Below are 17,070 nucleotides of genomic sequence, written 5' to 3'. Positions count from 1 at the left end.
GGCTGTGATCTCCGTCCGCTCTGATCTCCATCCTTCCCCGACCACCGGCCATTACGGGTCAGGGGGCTCCGAACTGCACTTATTTTACATTGTTTCATTTCAGGGGACTGTGTGAACTACATCTCAGTGCGTACTAGAGGGGAAAGTGATTTTTGTCCGTCTGTCCCTGCAGGGTCCGGAGGAGGCTGCGGTACTGCCCCGCTCCAACACCCGCCGTCCTCCATCCCGCGGTGGGGCTTAGGGGACGCGCCCCGCTGAGGGCGCACAGCCGCCCCTCCCGGGGCCAGGCGCACCTGCCGGGGGCAGGACACACCCGGGGAGGCCCTGAGAGGTCCGGAGCAGGAGCGGGGTTAGGATCGGGATCAGGACCGGGACCAACACCGGGAGTAGTCCCGGGGTCCCGCCGCCGCCCCCGCCTCAGCGCAGCCCCCGCGCTGTCCCGGCGTGCCCCGCGCGCCGCGCGCCCCCGCCCTCCCTCACTTCCGGTGTCCGGCAGTGGCAGCGCCGCCGGTGGCGCCCCCGCTCCCCCGGCGCAAGGGGAGGGGGGCGTGACAAGGGGGCGTGGCCGACGGAGGGGCCGCCGCCCAATCATCGCCCGCCGCTGGGGGAGAGTGGGCGGGGACAGCGCCGGCACGCGCCGCGTGGCACCGCCCCCCCGCGCCCCCCCCGCCAGCCGCGGGCTCGCGCCCCGCGCGCCCGAGGGAGCGTCGGGAGCGCGCCCGGGCGCCCCCCCCTTCCCCCCCTCCGCCGGGTTCTCCCCCCCACCTCCTCCGCCCTCCGCCCCCCCTTCCCCTTCCCCTCCCCACCCGGGAGGAGAGGCACGGAGTGACCGACGGAGCCACCGCTCCGGCCGCTCCGCTACCCCGCTCTCCTCCATGGGGCACAGGTAAGCGCCCCGCCCCCCGCCCCCCGGGGCGAGCGGGGGTCGCCATGGCCGCCCCCCCACCCCTCGAGGGGCGGCGGGGAGCTCCCCGCTCTGCTCCCGCACCGCCGCCCCCGGTGTTATCCCCGTTATTATCCCCCTTGTTATCCCCGTTTTTATCTTTATCCCCGTTTTTATCCCCGTTATTCCCCCCTCTGCCCGCCCGCCGCGGGGGGAGCGCGGCCGGTCGCGCCCTGCCCGCCGAGGGGGGCACGGAGCCTTCTTTGGGACGCGATGTCCTATTTGGTGTGGGTGGATGGCTTAACTTGGTAAGTGCCGGGTTTAACCCCCCTCCCCCGGCCCTCCCCTCCCCTCGCTCCCCCGCCCGCCCCCCCCCCTCCCCGTAACCTCCAAAAGGGGAATTTTCCAGCTGGTAATTTCTGCTGCGTCAACACCCAGCTCAAGGGAGAGGAGAAGAGACAAGGGGGCATTTTAACAGCAGCTCCACTTGCGGATAGCCAGCCTCAATCCCGGCTCCAGCATTAAAACCCTTTCCGCCCCCTAAAATCCAGCATCCGTGCAAGTTGGACCAAGAGTTTGTCAGGAGTGTGGTTCAAAACTGCTTGGAAAAAGGGATGAGGTAATAATACTGGTGAAGCATGTTGTATTTCTCTCTTTCTGCCTGTCTCTCTTTCTCTTTCTCCCTCTCCTCCTTTTTTTTTTTTTTTTTTTTTTTTTTTTAAAGCCAGGCCTGTTTTGGGTTATTGTCTCCCCCTAAAGCCAGACATAGATCGCCTGGCCTTGCCTCCATTTTAATTGCAGGCTGAAATGGGGGAAGTGACCCTCTTTAAAAAAAAGAAATACAAAAAACCCCAACAAGCAAACAAACAAAAAAAGCCTTGAAAAAATAATGCTGTTCCTTTGGGGGGGATATAGGTGATTTTTCATAAGGCTGTAACAAGTGCAAAAGTGGCTGGAAATGTTCTCTGTCATGCTGGGAAACTAGTGAGGTATCCTCCCCCCTCCCCAGAAAAAAGTGCTGCTAGAATTTGGCGGAGGGGAGAAGGAGAGGTGCTGGGAAAAGCAGGGGTTGTGCTGCTGGATTGCCTTTGTGTCTCTGTAAATAGACATGTCAGTTCCCAAAGTAATACAAGTAGTGTCTGATAACTCAATCCCAGATGACAAATAGAGAATGGAGCAGATTTTCAGGACTGTAATAGTGGGAGGATTTCTCTTTTGAAACGGAGAGGAAAAAAAAAATGTTGCTACCTCCTGAAGAGGTTCTTCCCCGGCGCGTTATTGTGGAGCAGAGCATTCGGATGGAATCCGGAGACATAAACCCATATTTATTTATTTTTACACCTGACCGGGGAAAGATAAACAAAGGAGAGTTTAACAGCTCTTTAATGAATTCCTCATGCTTTTTATTTTGCAATCCCAATGATTCATTTGGCAAGCCTTGCAGGACGGGATTATTATCAGCATTGTTTAAAGCCATGCTAATTAGGAGATGTGTTTAGCAAACAGTGGCATTGTAGACACCTGTACCAAAGTTCTTGTGTGCATTTTAATTACATCACTGGTATCATTTTTAGCATTTAGCTGCTGTCATTGAGATGTAGGTTTCAGTTTGTGGACTCAATCAAGTATTTATTGAGTGTGGGTTCTCTGTATGCACAGATCATTCCTGCTACTAATGCATTAAATGTGTTTTCTCAAAAAAGACAGGGAGTATTTTTTTCTCTTTTTATTTTCCTGTGGGGATTATAAGAATGGGCAGTGATACCCAAGAAGAGTGAGAAGAACATAATTTTTGAAGAAGAAGCTTTCTGTGACTGGACAGCTCTTTCACTTTAATCAATACCTCACTTTTTTGCTTTCATAGCCTTCTTTAATTGGAAATAAAATTTAACTTTCCCCTTCTAAACTCTCTCACTGTTTGTCAAGTTTTATATTTTGAAATCCTTAGTGATGGAAAAAAAGGGTGGAGTGTATTATTAGTCACAATATTTTCAACATGCAGTGTGGAGTTACGGCTTTGAGGTGTTTTTTGGGAGCTGTCAGGGAACAGGCAGAGGAGCTGCCCATGGGCTGGAGGGAGAGCTACAGGACAGGATTCAGGGGGCTCCCAAATTGCTGGAAAATATTCCATGGTTTGTTGCATTCATGGCATAACTGTAGCTGAAATAGAAAACGAATCTTTTGGTTTTGATGCAGCATGTCCAGGAGGGGGAAACTCACTCACAGCGAAACTTCTCTCGCGGTTGTTTTCATAGACTGTGCGTTCGCCTGGGTGGAATTGATTCAATTTCTGGTACCAAAAACGGGGCATTCTAGTAACTCTCACCTTAGGTGTTTATTCCTGTGCTTTAAATGCTGCTCTGTTCTGGAGTGTGTAGGACTGAGCCTTTGAAAACATGACCTGTACTTGGGGTTCTTGGAGACTGGAGAAAATGGGCCACTTTCTCCCCGTGGTCTTTGTTTTCTGGGACAGTTGTACAACAGTGGATATGTTCTTCACGAGAGGATTTTTTTTTTTTTAATATCTGGAAGTGCTTAGAGGAAAACCAGTTTAGCAGCTCCCCCCTCCCCAACAGCCCTCTGTCAAAAGGAAAAATGCCTCATATTTGGAAGATCTGTTAATTGCCTGCTTTTCCTCTGGTGATGTGTTGTGTTGCTATGAGGTTGAGCATATTCTTTTTGTCTTTGCTATCCACTTGGGTGGATTTTTTTATTTTTTTTTTAGATCTCTGTTTTTGAAGTTTCTAAGCAAAGTTTCCTCTCCTCCCAGCAGCAGCACAGAGCAGGCTGACACCCAATCCAAACTGCCACTGCCTGCTTTCAGGGCAGAATTATTTCATAAACAGCTCAGCCTTTCCCAGGACATTTTTCCCTTCGTGTTGCTGGTTTTACTGACTGCTCCAGAGCACTCTGTAACGCTTTCCAGACTCCCCCTAAATTGGTACAAACCATTCATGGGTTTTCCGTGCTCCTGTATGTTTAGTTTAATGGGCAAACAGAAGGGCAGGGAGAGGGCTTAGTTTAAGTCTTTGAAGAGCTACCTGCAGTTGTAATGGTTATCCCACATGTCTGTTATAATTCCCAGGAGGCAGCAATCTGTGTCCATTCCTGGCTGTGAGCACTACCCTGGAAAATTCTGACACTTTACACAGAGAGATTAATTCCGTTTTTATATTTTGCTCCTGGCTTGGGTTTGGCTGAAATATTTTGAAGTGTGGAGCTCACCTGTGTTCTCTTTGTGTGATATTTGAAACTCCAAGTGTGTTAATAGTGAAAGTGAGCAGGTTGTGTGCAGAGAGCAGGGGTCACGTTAGGAGAGAGCACAAGGAGCGACCGTGGCTGTGAGGCAGAGGCAGGAATTTGGGCTGTGGGAAGTCCTGCAATCCTACTCCATCCCTAAAACATCTCTGTGGGAGTTTTTATGATATTTGAGCAAAGCACAATAACAGTCAGGGCTCCAGTGTTAGTTAAAATTTGTTGCTTGAAAACTTCACTTTACTCCTTTCCCAAGGACTTTTTGTATGTTTGTGTTTGCAGCCCCCTTAAATACATCCTTCAGTAGTTGGGTTTCTCAGTTCCCCCTGGATCTTCGGTTCTTTCGGCAGGATGAGAAATAAAAGCCTGTATCACTTCATGTGCGGCTTCTTTCCTTGAGAAACGAGAGGGAAGAATCTCAACTTCCCTAAACAGATCAATAGTTTGCTGGTTTGTGCTGCCTTGGTGTGTTTGGATGCACAAGGATGTCCAATTTAGAGGGAAAGCTGCTCTTTGGGACTCAGTTCCCATCCTCCAGCTGTTGACTGAACGTGTTGGTGTGTAACTTCTTGTTATACATCTCCCCTTCTGTGAAACAAGGGTTTACTCAGCTTTCCCAAACATTTTCAATTATGCTGGTGAAAAATTGTACTAGAAGTGCTTATTCTTCATAAAGGCAAACCAGTGTGAAGTCCTGGCTGAATTCCCTCTGGGATGTGGTGAGGTCCATGGGTGGGGTTTGCTGTCCCTTACCAAGTCAGCTGTGGTGCAGTTATTTTCTGAACAGTCGCTTTGACTTTCTTTCATACCCATGTATTTAAGAAACATCAGGCTGCTGCTGAGATGTTGGTTTGGAATAGATTCCGAGCGCTCCAGAGGGAGGGTGAGATCCTTGACAGCCGTTCTAATGAGATGGAAATGTGTCCCACTTGGCAGTGTTCAGTTGTGCATAGGTAAGGATGTCCCTGGCACAGGATGGGAGAGGTGGCTTTGCTGAAATGTGACAGGTAGATGCTGAATTAGAGCTGAAATTCACCTTTTTGCCTTGATTTTTGGGGATGTGGCCGGCTTTTATTCCAGCCCAGACAGTGGTGATCTTATCCTGCTGCTGACTTGACTCATGTGTGCCCTTGGGAAGGAAAACACCCTGCAAATGTTGGAAGTTGCCCTGTGTTTGCTTTATAGTGACTCTGAGTTGGAATCTCCTGTACTGGAAAGAGGCAACAAGGTGTCAAAAAAATTCTACAAACACATCTATGAGCTTGTGTGCTCATAACAAGGAAACAGGTGCAGAGCTCCAAGCAAAGGAAAATACATTTGTTAACGAGAATGTCAGTGTGTACCAGGACCTTACCTGCCCAAGAAGCCTACTTAGAAAAGTGAACAGGGTTTTGTCTATTAAGGAATATGTTTATACCTTTGTATATTGAAATACCTAGTTATCTTTCCTAATTATTTCCTTGTCATATGTTGAACAAACTACTTATTCCATCCAAGTGAGTTTGCTTCCTGATATTTCTCACCCCATGGAGAAGAGCTCTGCAGAAAGCTGATATTTCAGGGCTTTGGGTTGCTCTCTTAGAGGAAAGGGTTAAACAAAATTTGCATCTTTTGCACTGATACAGCATCAGAGGAAATAGTGCTCAGATCATGCCCTGGAACAGAAGAATCAATGGTCTGTATTGGACATTAGGTGCTTAAAATATCCAAACCCAACTAATTTAAGTGCCAATAAATGAAGTAGTCAGGGCCCAGTTGCTCTTAACAGTCCTGCTACTATGGTTGAAGAATGAGGTGGTGGCTAAATATGAAATGAGCTTTTTGACTTCCTTCTTGTTACCAATGTGTCCTTCTTGGCTTCACTTCTTTTTTTTTTTTTATAGTAGTTGATCAAATCTGGATTATGAGATTTGTGCTAAAAAGTAAACCAGGATCCTTACCCAAGGCACGGAGGACTTGTACCATGAATTACACAAACAGAATTAGGTTGTTCTCAGAGTCCTTCATATGCTATCTTTAGTTTTGCACTGGTTGATTCTTTTACTCTTAGATTATTCATGACTCCTTGTGTGTCTTTTCTGTCTCTTAGGTGATCTTTCTCTTGGTTTTTACCCTTGCTTTACTTCCTTTTAAAAATCACCTCATGATTCTTCCTCCTTTGGCTCCCTCCCTTTTTACGTATTGAGTTTGGGAACTTTGGCAAAGATCCCCTAACTAAAAAGCCAAAAACCAATGAGAAAAATTTGGGGGAAACCATTCTTCAGGGCAATTCCCAGTGTGCTAAATTTACAGTTCTCCAATCCTCTTTTTTTTATTTTTTTAAGGTACTTTTAATGTTGTTTTCTGACTAATAAATGCACAAGGGCAGAGTTTTTTACTTAGATTTCTTTTGTGACTTTTTAAAGTAAAAGCTTAAGATCTTGTAGGATATCTTAAGGAGATCTAATGGCACTTGGACAGGTGTCATATGAGCCACAGGCGTTTGAATTTTTCAAGTTGTTTTTTAGTCTTTGTTGCTAGAGTAGCAGATATATCTGTAGCTAAATTCTTATATTTTTTTTTTGGTGTCACTAGACTTCTCAAGCCTGGTACCCTGTACCAGTTCTGCCAAGTTCTTACTGCGTTCTGCAGGGTCCGTGACACGAGTAGTGTTGGGTCTGTTCTCCCAGTGCAACCAGATGAGAGAGAGAACAAAGATCAAAAATAGGGGAATGATTTGAGCAGCTGTTACTGTACCAGGATGGAGAGAAGATGGGGAGACAGGCAGATGGACAGAGGTGGATATTACGGGGAAATGAATAAGGAAAATGCAGAGGTAATCCAAGTGCAGTGGAAATATTACTGTGCCCTGTTGTAAAGGTGCATCCTGTTGTATTAGCAACTTGTTACCCACTGGAATATTGTATTTCAGGCTGCATAGCTTTTACAGGCATGGAAAATAAATCTTCTGTTAGTTACTTGAATCTTCATTTTTGTTTTTGGGGTCTTTTTTCAAAGTTTTTTTTTTCATGTTTGCAAGAGAAGCAAAGTGATTTCCTCAGTACTTGTGTGGATGCTGCTTGGTAGTTAAAATCTGAGGGTGTGATTCAGTTAAACTGGATGTGAATAAAACTCAAATCTCTTCCTTTCACGCAACATGGACACATGATTTTTCTGTAACCTCAGGCAAATATTTTGGTTTGAAGGGGAATCACTGTAATCATGAGGTGAGGTGAGATTAATTCCAACCCCACTTAAAGCATGTGGGTGGCAGAGGTCACAGAAACATTAACTGAAGCTTACATGTCAACTGCAGCAATGTTGTTAAAGTTTTTTTAATTCCTTTTATAAAGTGCTGTTTTTTGAGAGTGATGTTTTCAAAGCACTTCTGGAAGCGTAGTCAGAAGTGATTAACAGTCTTAATACTGGTGTGTTAAACTCTTTCTTTACATTAACACAAGGGCTAAATGATTTTTCTTGCATGAGTAATTATAGGAATATATCAGAATGTTTCTTGTTAAAATGGCAGTGTTGTAAATATGCAGTTATTTTAAATGTTGCATGTGACACTGAAGGGGTTTGTATCGAGTTAAAGTTTGGATTTTAATTTTTGCTTCCTATTCTTTCCATTCCCAAACACAGGACATCTGATGAACCTTCTGGAGCTTCTTACCAGAGACCATTTTCCTCTCTTCATTGAAACATGCACTGTCCAGCTGTGAAACATTGCAAGGTTTATTTTTGCTAACAGGAAACACTTTCAAGTATCGGTAAGTTCTCAGCATTTAAAGATATTTTTGTCATGTGGTATGGGAAAGAGAAAGGGAACCTGGAGAAAACATTGTTATGAGGGCTGACAGTTCCTCACAAAACTTGATTTAACATTTATAACAAGGACTAATTTAGAAATCTCAGTCACCTGCAGAAGTTGGAGAAATACCTCTGGCTGTTCTGCTCCTTCCTTGTGGCAGAGGTGCCTCCATCCATCACAGTCACTCAGTTCTCATCTGTTTGGTCACAAGAGGGAAACAGGTGCAGAGCTCCAAGCAAAGAGAAAGTGCAGGGCTCAGCTTTGTCATTTTTACCAATCTGTTCAGGCTCTTTTTGTGCTCTAGGACAGGTGTAAGTGAGAGTTTTAACAGTACTAGCCCCAGGTCTAAGTAGAAATAGGTACTCCTTGTTACACTTTGTTAACAAAGTAATTCCCCATGTGTTTGGGTTGGTCTGGCTCCCTCACTTCACCACTTTATTTTTTCTTAACTGTCCAAAAAAAAGGACTAAAAAGAGCTCGCCAAAACAATTGCTATGGAGAAGCAATCAGAAATAGAGAAAGGCAAGACTTGGCAGTCCAGAATAGAAACTGAGAACAAAGTCACTGGTGTTTGCTTCAATTGGGTCATATTTGTTTTCAAGATTTTCAGTTCTGCTGTTAGCCATAAGAATGCTTGGCTTTTCCTTATTACTTCATTTGTTTATTGGATATTTTGTTTCACCTTCTATAATGTCATTAATTTGTGTTGGAAAAGCTTTCTTAACTTTTATCTTCTGATGTTTCCTTTCACAATCTGTTACTACAGAAGGTCAGTCTTGAAATCACCAGTATTGATTTATATCTTATTTTCATTAAGAGAGCTAATCTGTGTATTGAAGGTGTTTGAAATGCAGAGATCAAAAAGGACTTTGTTATGACTAACAATATAAAGCTTTGAATAAAGCAGACTTCAGAAGTGTAAGATTATAAGTTAAATGTTGCCAGTGTGGAGTATATGCTATTCTGAAGAAAATAAAGTCTGTTTTATACGAGAAAAATAGGTGTAGAAGATGATAGTTTTAGTGGATGTGTCCTCACAGACAAAAGCCTTGGTTGTAGTTGAACTATTCCTACTCCTTGTACTGTGCAACCATAAACACCTGGGTTTTCTCTGAGAAGCCTGTCTGTACATGTGTCTTACTATACCTAAATTTATCTGTATTTTACACAAAACTTAACAAATCTTGGGATTGATCGGTCTCTTAACCCAGAATGGTGTCAGCCACTAGAAACTGGCAACTAAACATTTCAAGAGCAAATTCTCCTGGGTGTTCCACTGCTAATTTCTTTCAGGAGCTGTACTGATAGCTTTTAAACCTCAGTGTTTTATAGGTCAGATAAGGTGAGTCTCTTTAAAGAGTCATTAAAGTGAGAATGTTTTGAAAAGCTCCCAAACAGGAAACCCTGTTGTTCAAGGCTCTGATTGAAGTTTTAGTAGCTAAAATTAGACCTTTTTGTTCCCATACCTTTAAGAAGTAACTCTTGCTTACATTATTACAAAGTGGTAGCCAGGCTTTAATTACTTTTAACATATTAATGTGCTTGGAGTTGACTTTTTTGGAATTCATTAAGTCATAAGTTAAAATGTAATGACTGTGAGTTTGGAGGGAAAGGACTTCAAAGCATTTCACTGTAAGTTTATTGCTAATAATTTGTTCTGGTTTTGTTTTCTGTCATAGTTCTGTCTTTCTCCTACAAGAGTTCACACCAGTGCTGTCAGAAGGTCACAAACAGGGCACTACCTGTGCTGCCCTGGGGTGTTGATGTCCTCAGCTGTTATAGGAGAAACACTAGACCTGGAACCCAGTTTGTTACTGGTAAGAAGTAATTGTCACGGATTTTATTGTTTCTTTATTCATTAATGTGGTTTACATGTTTTCTTTAACAAAATCAGCAAAAAGCACTTGTTACTTTTAAGAAAAATATAGCAAAATATGCATATCTGGTCTTTTATGTTTTCTGGTCTTTTCTGTTTTCCCCCTAAAATTTTTAACTTTACATTTTCTAAATTTTGAATTCTAACTACCCTCCTCCCAAAATGTGGAGGACAGCAGGTTTTCACTTACCTCTCATTTTCAGTCCTGGTTTTCTCTTTAAATTCTTCATGTGCTGTCAGAGCTAATGAAGGATAATAAATGAATTTTTCTGTGAAATCCTGTGTTTTGACTGCACTTTTATGCTGTCCAGCTCCTGCACATTGGCTGACCCATAACTTCAGGTGGATGGTTTGACAAGTCAAAGGTCACAGCCAAGTCTCTGGTTTAAAGTTTTGGAGTAGAGTGAAATGTTTAATGATGACTTCCTGCTATTTTAAGTTGTGCTGTTGGAGTTAGATTTTGCTTGTGGCTCTTGTTCGGACTGTGGAAACAAATCTTTAATGGCATGGTGAAATGCTGGAAGTGTGTAGTGTTCTACTCTGCTGTTAGAAGTTTACTCATGGACTTTCTGGATGGTATCTGCTACAGATTCTAAACAGAGATTTTAATCTTTTATTAAATGTTGTTTTAATGCTGTCTATGATGCAGCAACATTGGCTTGAAGTTGGAGAAATTTTAGTGAATCCTGATCAGACCAATGTTGATAAATTTGTGCAGGGACTTGGGGCTCTTTTTGCCTTGCAACCACTGACAATTCAGTGAGCCTATCAAATTTGGTAATGAAAATGGAATTAGTATTTAAGTTTACTGAAAATCATGTGCCCCCCCCAAGCCCTTTCTATACTTCTATAGTTCTCAAAGTGAATGGTGAAATTTTTATTTTCTTCCTGTGAGTCCCAGCCCATGAGGCTGAACTTGCACTGGTGGGCTGCAATTAAACTTTCCCATCCCTGGTCATCAGGGAGCAGTGGTGCACGTTGTTTGCATGAAACCCTGAGCTCTGAGTGACCCCTCTGGCTCGAGGGTCTGGTTTGGTCTGTTTATAAACATCTGCCTCCTCCTCCTCGAATTCAGCATTGTGGTTGGAATGACCAACTTAAAACAATAGATGATTTGTTTTGGGAATAAGAATAGGGTAAAAGAGTTTCTCTTTTGGCAACTGTTCATTTTTGTAAGCTGTTACTTATATCTATCTTGGACAAAACTGATCATGTGTGTATAATTTGGTGTTATATAGTATCAAGAAATTAAAACTCCTTCAGAATTGTGTGCTGCTGTTCCTCGGACACGCTTGTGAGAAAACACTGCACTTGCGGAGATTTGTGCTTGTGAAGCTCCTGAACAGTGTCTTTGCAGAGAGTTACCTTCCATGAATATCCTGAGTCTTCTTTTTCTCTCCTTTACTGTCCTTTTCAGTTCCTAAGGGGTTTTGTTCTCCCTTCTTTTCAGCACAGGGCAGATGGAGAGTAGGAATCGTGTGTTTCTGTTGTCTTTAATTGGATAAAAGTGAAACTTGCATGCACACTGTGTCTTGTGCAAGGAAGCATTTCAAGCCCAATCTCACCTTGCAGAGCTCCTTTGCAGAGGAATTTAAAAAATGTTGGAATGTCTTGGGAGTGGAAACATGGACAGGACACAGGGGAAGCAGAGAAGTGGGGTGTGTTTGCTGGGTTTTTCTGTAATAAAGCACTGGAGTGAACTGGAGTTCTTCCTTAATCTGTTTTTACTTTTCTCTGAAGGGAGGAGGGGGAGGAAACAACACATTTTTGGTTAAATTCCAGTTGGCATGTTTTCTCTAGGGAGCAGAGTGGTGGAGGAGTGCACTAGTGAGCATTTTGGTGCTCTTTACCTTTGGTCCTTGGTATTAAGTGTAGAAACATGCTGAGAAAATTGATATAGACGAAGTTCCATTTAGTTTAAATCTTCAGTTCACTTACATTCCCAGAAAAGAAAAAGTAAACAACCAACCAAACAAATCCTAACAACAGCAAACATCCCCCCTCAAAAAATATTCCAGGCCTTTTTTTTTCCCCCTGTTTTCTTTCTGAGGGAAGGAAGTTTATTTTTGTCCCCACTATTTCCCAGGGGACTGCTCTGCAGAGGATTTTGTGTGCAATTCATTTCTCATCTTGACTTTTTGTCAAAATTTAAGTAATGCAACAAATTTGTGCCCCCTAATTTTAGTGGTGTTAAGATTTTGGTTAGGAGACTCATTCATTCCTGGGCTGAGAAATTTGCCAACAAATAAATATTTGCTCTTCTTAAAACCTTTCCAATAGAAAGCAAAGTGTGATTTAGACTCTTACTGTGCCATCAGGTGCTATTTTCATGTTTAAATAACTGAACTGACAGTGTAAAATAAACCATTTTCATGGGTTCACTCTAGCTAGGGTTAAAAGACTAGAATTACTGTACTGCCTGTGAACTGGCTTATGAAGAAAGCCTGATCTGCTACAATTTTATTTTGTGGAAAATCTTCAGATGAGCTGTCCCGGTTCATTGGCTTGCTGGAAAGCTGTGCTGTGGCCATGTGGCCTAAAGAATTCTGGTAGATGCTCAACTTTTAAAGCCTTCATGTACTAAAAAGATCTGAGATGAATGATGTATTTTTTGGTTTATCTTCGAGGTCTGTTTCTAAGAAACCTCCACAGTTTATTCCATCTTCGATGTGCTTCTACAGAAGTTTGAAGGGTACAGCTTTTCTGAAGAAATCTTTCCACAACATTTTTAAAGTGGAAATAAATATCCTTACCAGGGAAAGGGAAAAAAAAAAAAAAAGAAAAACAAACCATCAACAAGCCACAAAACAGCATGTGAAATTGGAACATGAGAGCACAGGGTTTTAAAGCTTCCTGGATTTTTAACTACTAGAAAATTGCCTTAAATTTAACTTGGATTAATTCCCTGGTGATCCTTGACATTAAACGGATGTTCTGGTTTGACATGGGTAGACAGAAAGCTAATTAATTCCTCTGAATTTGAGGCGTATTTAATTTTCTCCCCCAAAGACCTCTTGTTTAAAAGGTACAATGCTGTGACAAATGTTGGCTGTGGAGCGACATGTGTGAAGGAGCAGGCCTTGTGACAGAGGAAGATCAAGACATCTACAGTGATAATTCCTGATTTGGAAACAGTTACATTTTATTGATTACACCTCACTGCTTGCTTAAAAGTGCTGTAATGTGCCCACCTCAGTAAGGAGCCTTGCATAGATTTTTGTGTCTTTGTGTTTAGTAAAAATTCCCTGATATCTTTTCTCTGACGTTATCTTCTATTTCCTGAAGAGATGAGCAAGAGATCCATCCATCCATCCATCCATCCATCCATCCATCCATCCATCCATCATGCCTGAACCTCAAACTGTTCCAGTCTAAACCAAAAGTAGCAAGAGACACATTTTAAATCTTGTATTTCTGCCACAGACAGCTTAAAAAAGGACAAGGTGTGTCTGAGGTGGACTGTTATCAGTGGCTGAGACCCCAACCCACTGAACTAAACTGAATAAATATATGAGATAGCAAAGAAGTAAAATCTCAAGGAATTTCCAGTTGAAGAAGGAAAGATGATGTGCCATAAATTCACGAGAGCAAGTGGAGGCATTGACAAATACTGCAAATCTGTATGAAATTAAGGAAGAGAAAAATATCCTTGCAGGAGATTTCCTGCCCCTCCTCCCCACGGTTCCAGGGATTTGGTGTCTTGGAATATGGATTTTAATATCCGTGAAGGAACAGTGAAAGGAAATGCCATATCCAAAACATTCTGACCCTTTCCTCATTGTGGACTCTGAGGTTTTCTTACATCTTCCACTGAATTGTGTGGATATGGCAGCTGTTGGAGACACGACTGGTGATGGACAGCTCACTTTATCCTATGTGGCAATTCATATTTCCTAAGGGGACTAAGCTGACTCTTCAGCTCCTAAAAGTAGATGCTGTAGTGGTTTCTGGAATAAAGACAAAACTGAACTGTCACTCTGCCTTAAGAGGTGGTTTTTCCAACATGGAGATGTTGGGAAATGCTGGCAGCCACCTCCAGAGCCTGGATTAGAGAGATGCTGTGCTGGCTGGTGTCATCACAACCTTTTCAGGCCAAACATCTGAAAATTAATTTATTTTTCTTTTTGTATTCCCCGACCCTGATTCTTGGTTTGATTTTCATTGATTTATTTTGTTTATTTGAGACAAAGATGGTGTCTGGATGAGGATTTGGTCTGAGGTCTCTGGGCAGATTTCTGTGGTGAGTAGGTGTGTGCAGCTGCACTGGTACTGGCCTCTTCCAGTTCAATTTAAAAAAAAAAACATTGGCTTCTCTGTGCATTCTGTGCTTAATTCTGCAGAAAAGCTGCACGGCTTTGAAGTGGATGAACACAGTTCAGCCTGTTTGTGTTGCAGGAAGATGGTCCTTCCTCTTTTGAGGGAAACAAACATTTCTCAATGATCAGGGACTAGCTGGCTTTGCAAATTAGAATTTCTGTGGCTGCAGAGGCAGTTCCATCCTTGCAGAACTGGAGGAGCTTGGAGCAGTCTTACGTAACTTGAACTTTTGAATCATCAGGTGGCTCTCTTGGAGAAGGTCCCACCTCACGAATGTTCTGTGGGCTGGGAGGTGCTTTTCTAGCCCACAGTGTTGACTAAACTGCTGTTATTTTGCTCCTGCCGATGATAATAATAGCACAGGGTAGAGGAAGGGGGCAGGCTACTTGTGGATCTGTGTTCCACAGCCCAGGAAGCACACTTGAATGTGCCAGGGAAACTTCCTGAATCACGGCTGTGCTGCCCACTGCTGCGAGCCAGTTTGAGCAGATGGGATTGAATTTGTGTGTGAATCCCGTGGACGTTAGAAAGGTGCTCCAGGCTGGAAACAGCATCCTTAATGCCAGTGCAAACACTGAACCATGTGTGCTTCAGGGCTGTACGACCTCAGAGGTTTTGTTTTTATAAGTAACAACCAGTAGCCTAAATCCAGGCTTCTTGATGAGTGTGCCTGCACATAATAATGTTTGGAACTGGGTCCAATTTTACAGTTGTGTGTTGACATGTTGGCCCTCATGTCAGTTCTTCAGTTGGGACTTTTTATATTAGAACAAATTTTAAGCTTCTGAGAGAAAGGAGTAAGGTATCCTTCACCTTGATGCTCTTAATTAAACCATGGACCGTTAAACTCTTGGACCACTAAACACTGTTCCAGAAGTAGTAAGTTCCAGAAAAAGTGGTAAAGAGAAAATGGCAGAATTGAATGCTAAAGGATTTGTAAATCTGTGGCATCAAAGGCAAAGATGGAGTTGCAAAGACAGTAACTGGAAAAAATGCAATCTGAAAATCCTTGCACTGCTGATTACTGTCAACACTTGGGACCTTTTTTCTGTTTTGGAGTGTAAGAGGAGGATAATCTGGAGCATAACTTAGAAGATACCTTGCTGCTGGCACTAACTAGCCTTTTATTTTGGATAATACTGCCAGATTCTATGAAAGGTGATCAAAAGCCCTGTGAGTTTTTCTCAGCTTTATGTTGGTCATAAAGGTCATCATCACCTTTCTTTAGGTGATGATGAGAATTTCTCTACTCAGTGTCTGAGGGTGGCTGCGGGATAAACTTGGAGATGTAAAGCAATAGCATGTTTATTGCAGAGTATTGGTTGAGCTTCAAATAACATTAATTTCATAGTTGTGATCTGTTGCCAGTTTAGTTTGGGTGGGGACTTAAAACTTTGTGATCTGTGGTCTTGGATTTGTTTGTTGTTCTTCTGACTTTTAAATAAAGTTTATAGCCCCTCCATGGCAGTGTAGCAAGGGAGATGCTGGGTTCAGTCAGCTCTTGCTGCTTGAGGATTCCAGCTCTTCAGTCTGCTACACATGATGCTTGTTCCCTTGAGGAAAATGTGTTACAGTGTGCCCCTCAGTAATCTGTGGGCATCTGAGCATGGTTTCAAGCACAGTATCTCTTTTAAAACCAAACTTCAATGAATTTACAGTAAAAACTGACAGCTGTTGTTCTTGGGTTACCTCAGATGGGTTTTCTTACAAGTCTGTAGTAATTTAAAGAAATGTTTCTCTGGGATGTTATGAGCCACTGGAGGATTGGCTTCAAATCTAGTCCTTTTTAATGTAAATTATTTGAAGTCTGGTCAAAGTAAGGTGCATTTTGTAATGAATGTGGAGGCGTTGCAGGCAGTAGCTATATTTGTGGCACTCTTCCCAGATGAACCTGTTGCTTCTTTTGGTACAACCTGGGGTTTGTCTCAATCTTGTCATGGATTTTGTAACCCTGTCATTTCCTTCCCCCCTGCAGGACTTGTGGAAGAGGAAACATAAAGATCTCCAAATGAATAACCGAAAGGAAGATATGGAAATTGCTTCCCACTACCGTCACCTGCTGCGGGAGCTGAACGAGCAGAGGCAGCACGGGATCCTCTGCGACGTCTGCATCATCGTGGAGGGCAAGATCTTCAAGGCTCACAAAAACGTCCTCCTGGGGAGCAGCCGCTACTTCAAAACCCTCTACTGCCAGGTCCAGAAAACCTCTGACCAGGCCACAGTCACTCACCTGGACATCGTCACTGCCCAGGGCTTTAAGGCAATCATTGACTTCATGTATTCCGCACACCTGGCGCTGACCAGCAGGAACGTCATCGAGGTGATGTCGGCTGCCAGCTACCTGCAGATGACAGACATCGTGCAGGCCTGTCACAACTTCATCAAAGCAGCTCTGGACATAAGCATCAAGTCTGATGCCTCGGAGGATCTCGTCGATTATGAGCTGGGAGCCCCTTCGAGCGGCAGCACGGACGCTCTGATTTCGGCAGTCGTGGCTGGCAGGAGTATATCCCCCTGGTTAGCTCGGAGAACGAGCCCGGCAAACTCCTCTGGGGACTCGGCCATTGCCAGCTGCCACGAGGGAGGGAGTAGTTATGGGAAAGAGGATCAAGAACCAAAACCAGACAGCCACGAAGACATTTCGTCCCAGTCTCTCTGGGCTAGTGACATGGGCTATGGGTCTTTGCGAATCAAAGAGGAGCAGGTGTCACCGTCCCATTACGGAGGGGGTGAGCTGCATTCTGCCAAGGATAGTGCAATACAGAGTGGGTTCTCAGAGCAAGGAGTGGGGGATGGCTGGCAGCCCACGGGCCGCAGGAAGAACAGGAAAAACAAAGAAACTGTGAGACATATTACACAGCAAGTGGAGGATGACAGCAGGGCAAATTCTCCCGTGCTGCCCCTTTTACCTGCCTCAGGATGGCCGTACAGCAGTCGAGACCCAAGTAA

At 43.6% G+C, this 17,070-nt stretch overlaps 1 protein-coding gene across 6 annotated transcripts in view; it reads left to right on the top strand.

Annotated features, from left to right (window-relative positions):
- Positions 1 to 787: 787 nt before the first annotated feature.
- Positions 788 to 17,070, top strand: part of ZBTB46 (zinc finger and BTB domain containing 46) — a 50,553-nt gene continuing 34,270 nt past the window's right edge. For 3 of the 6 annotated variants that reach the window (XM_005524763.3, XM_014254055.2, XM_088064413.1), the window contains exons 1-5: positions 894 to 1,191; positions 1,322 to 1,502; positions 7,760 to 7,887; positions 9,608 to 9,745; positions 16,097 to 17,066. In XM_005524763.3, the coding sequence (XP_005524820.1) occupies positions 9,692 to 9,745; positions 16,097 to 17,066 (1,024 nt within the window). In that variant the 5' untranslated portion in view covers positions 894 to 1,191; positions 1,322 to 1,502; positions 7,760 to 7,887; positions 9,608 to 9,691. The other 3 variants (XM_014254056.2, XM_014254057.2, XM_088064412.1) reach the window with 3 other exon arrangements.

Source organism: Pseudopodoces humilis, chromosome 19 (assembly GCF_049639895.1).
Source record: "Pseudopodoces humilis isolate 2021_Gansu_Grassland_sample_001 chromosome 19, ASM4963989v1, whole genome shotgun sequence".
NCBI classification, from domain to species: domain Eukaryota; kingdom Metazoa; phylum Chordata; class Aves; order Passeriformes; family Paridae; genus Pseudopodoces; species Pseudopodoces humilis.
The sequence above is the reverse complement of the archived record's forward strand: the minus strand, read 5'-3'. Positions and strand labels throughout refer to the sequence as shown.